Raw genomic sequence first — 3,184 nt, 5'->3', positions numbered from 1 at the left:
CGAAGTGAAACAATACCTGGGAAGTGCTCATTCCTTCTCCTACTAAATGCCCCTTACCAAAGCCGCCTCCAGGGAAAGAGAAGCTCAGCACAGCGGAAGACACTAAAGAGAACTTTATAAACTGGGCACCTTTATAAATGCATGCCTGTAATCCCAGTGACTCAGAAGGCTGAGGCAGGAGGATCACAAATTCAAGGGAGGCTGAGTCAGGAAGATCCCAAATTCAAGGGAGGCTGAGGCAGGAGGATCACAAGTTCGAGGCCAACCTCAGCAACTTAGCGAGGCCCTAAGCAACTTAGCAAGACCCGTCTCAAAATAAAAAGGGTTGGGGATGTGGCTCAGTGATAATATGCCCTTGGATTCAATCCCTGCTAGAAAGAGAGAGAGAGAGAGAGAGAGAGAGAGAGAGAGAGAGAGACTGACTTTATCTTCATATGTTAATATTCATCCAATTTATCTGCTGAATTCATACTTCTCAGAAAAATACTCAGGATTAATTTTTGAACCCAAGGGGTAGTAACAGCTGAACCCTAGGGCATGCTAGGCAAGCACTCTATTTCCCCAAGCCCCTAGATCAAATATTTTTAAAGTAACTGGTAACAACCAACTGGGTAACTTCAATATGCCTGAAAGCCCTCAAGGAGAAAACGTTTGATGATGTGTCAAGCTCAATCCATCCCTTGTCCCACATTCCTTCCCCAAATCCAGTTCTACTATCAAAAAACAGTAAAGTATGCCTGGTGCAGTGGCACAAGCCTGTAATCCCAGTAGCTCCCAAGACTGAGACAGGAGGATCACGAGTTCAAAGCCAGCCTCAGCAAAAGCGAGACACTAAGCAACTCGGTGGGACCCTGTCTCTAAATAAAATGCAAAATAGGGCTGGGGAAGTGGCTCAGTGGCTGACTGCCCCGAGTTCAATCCCCAGTCCCCTCCCCGCCCCCTAAAAAAGCACTAAGTATATTTTCATTTTATTTTAAAGTCGCAGTGTCACTTTAATCAGATTCTTAGATGGAGCGAGAACTACAAAGGTGAACACAAAGAAAAGGGAAAACGGCAGACAAAAGTAACTGAGTGGGAAAAGAAGTCATACAAATCTGGGTTCTTTTCCAATTAATGCCAAGACAAACTATTGGTTAAATGCTACGAAGTTTTCAAGTAGCCACTTATTGATTAAAAACAGTGTGCACCAAACAGAATGTCCGGGCTGGACCATCATTTACAGATTCATTGGTGTGTGCTGAAGTCCTGCAGCGTGGCCTGGGGACTTGGCCCAGAGTCGCCTTCCCCCAAGGCGCCTTGTCAATTAGTTTTCTGAAGCAACTTCCAAAGTAAGGTGTGCAAGGGAAATGGTCCTCTCACCTAAAGGACGGTCTCGCGCGGGGGGTGGGTGGGTGGAGTAGGGTGAGGGTAACGTTCTTGGGTTAACGTTTAACTTAACCCATATCACGAACTGTGGGAAATTCCACTTTTTACCGCCCTGAGTCGTCCGAATAATCCTATTTAGAAGGAGGCGCTCAGAACCTGGAACAGTTTGCATTTGCGTTTAAAAGTAAGGGAAAAGAATTTCCCTAAAAGCACCACTAAGTTGCCGGCACGTAAGCAAAAAGGGCGCGGGGGGGGGAAGCCCCCAAATGGCAGACCCCCTGTTCCCCTGAAGCAAATCACTTATTTTTCCTTAAGATTTAGGCCAGGAGAAGAAACCAGATTAAAAATGCGAAGCGCGTTTGGAGAGGAGTCCAGGCTGCCCCGGCGGCGGCAGGGGGCGCGGGGCCGGGCCGGGAGGTCGGAGCGCTAGCTCGCACCCTCCGGCTCGCTGCAGGGCGAGGGCGCCGACGAGGCCTTGGACTCGCCGTCGCTGTTGCATTCGGCCCTGCGCTGGGGGCCGGCCGGGCCCTCGTGTCCGCGCGCATGGCGCTCCAGCAGCTCCTGGAGGTGCTTGATGTAGCTGACGGCGGCGCGCAGCGTCTTCACTTTGCTGAGGCGCGGGGCGGCCAGCTCCGGCGGCAGGTGGTCTCGGAGGCGCGCGTAGCCCTCGTTCACGCAGCGCACCCGCAGCCGCTCGCGCTCGTTGCGCTGGCGGAGGAAGGCGGGCTCCAGGGCGCCGCGCAGCGGTGGGGGCGGGCGCGGCCTTCCCCGCGCGCAGCCCCGGTGCGCCGGCTCCAAGCACGCGGCGTCCAGACGCACTGAAACCCTGAAGGGGTCCCCCGGCGGGAGCAGAGGCAGGGTCCCTGGCACGCCCAGGGGCGCGGTGCGCAGCGCATACTGAAGGGTCAGCAGTCCGGCTGACTTCCGGTTCTCCATCAATTCGCCGAAAAGCAAACAGATCACTCAAGAAATTAATCTCTCAACCGAAGATGAGGCTTAAAACCTGGTCTCATCCAGATTGTGGTCCATCCAAACAGCCTGGCACCGCTGGTCTGCCTTTGGAAAAGGTTTTTGGGGGTCTGGAAACTAGGTTCCAGAACAGGCTTCAAGGAAAGTTTGCATGGCTTCCGAAGCTCACTGCACTCCTCGATCGCTATAAAAATCCAGGCCAGAGGTGGTAGACAGATACAGGACCTCCTCCCCCGCGCCAATCCACTCTTGAATCCCCGTCTTCTCCTCTGATCTTATTTCAAAAGATAAGAAAGGGGGGCTCCTCTGCTCGTTCCCCTAGCCTGGATATGTGGGCGCACACCAAACAGTAATCATCCAGAGCCACCAACGCTTTTCAATTCCTGTAATACACCGTTCTGGGGCTTCAAGAGATGAGGGCTTTTTTTGCAAGCAGCCTAGGAATCTTGAAGGTTTGAGAACTCTTCCCAGGAACCTACCGGTCTCCTGGCGGGGAGCGAAAGTTTACCCGAGGCTTTCTCCTTGAAAAATCAAGACTTGACTGCCCCGTGGTTTCCGGCGTCCAGGTCTTATGGAAAGAGCTTTTAGAGTGTTTGCAAACTTACACTTGCTCTTTCATTTCTGGGGAGGTGGAGGGAAGCGCTCATCAAAGGGAAGACTGCTCTCTTGTGGTTAGAAGATGTGTCAAAACAAGGAGGACCCCCGGGGAAGCTCGTTTTCTTCTCCCAAACCAAATCTTTTAAAAACCCAGTTAGACACTTTTTGAAAGGAATACGAAAAAATACATTCTTTAGAAAAGAATATAAGGGCCCGCATATTATGTTCCAGCGTCTGTTTGACTCAGGGTGCT

General features: G+C 51.8%; 1 protein-coding gene across 1 annotated transcript; it reads right to left on the bottom strand.

The window, feature by feature from the left end:
- Positions 1-1,004: 1,004 nt before the first annotated feature.
- Positions 1,005-2,887, bottom strand: ASCL4 (achaete-scute family bHLH transcription factor 4). Its single transcript, XM_081311450.1, has one exon. It carries the CDS (start codon positions 2,299-2,301, stop codon positions 1,792-1,794), a length of 510 nt encoding a protein of 169 aa, XP_081167576.1. The 5' UTR covers positions 2,302-2,887; the 3' UTR covers positions 1,005-1,791.
- Between the last annotated feature and the right edge of the window lie 297 nt (positions 2,888-3,184).

This window comes from Spermophilus citellus (assembly GCF_964194105.1).
Source record: "Spermophilus citellus genome assembly, chromosome: 10".
In the NCBI taxonomy this organism is placed as follows: Eukaryota; Metazoa; Chordata; class Mammalia; order Rodentia; family Sciuridae; genus Spermophilus; species Spermophilus citellus.
Note: the sequence above shows the minus strand (reverse complement) of the source record. Positions and strands in the feature narration are given on the sequence as shown.

Coding starts and splice junctions, on each gene's coding strand:
- ASCL4 (XM_081311450.1), bottom strand. CDS start 2,301: ATGGAGAACCGGAAGTCAGCCGGACTGCTGACCCTTCAGTATGCGCTG.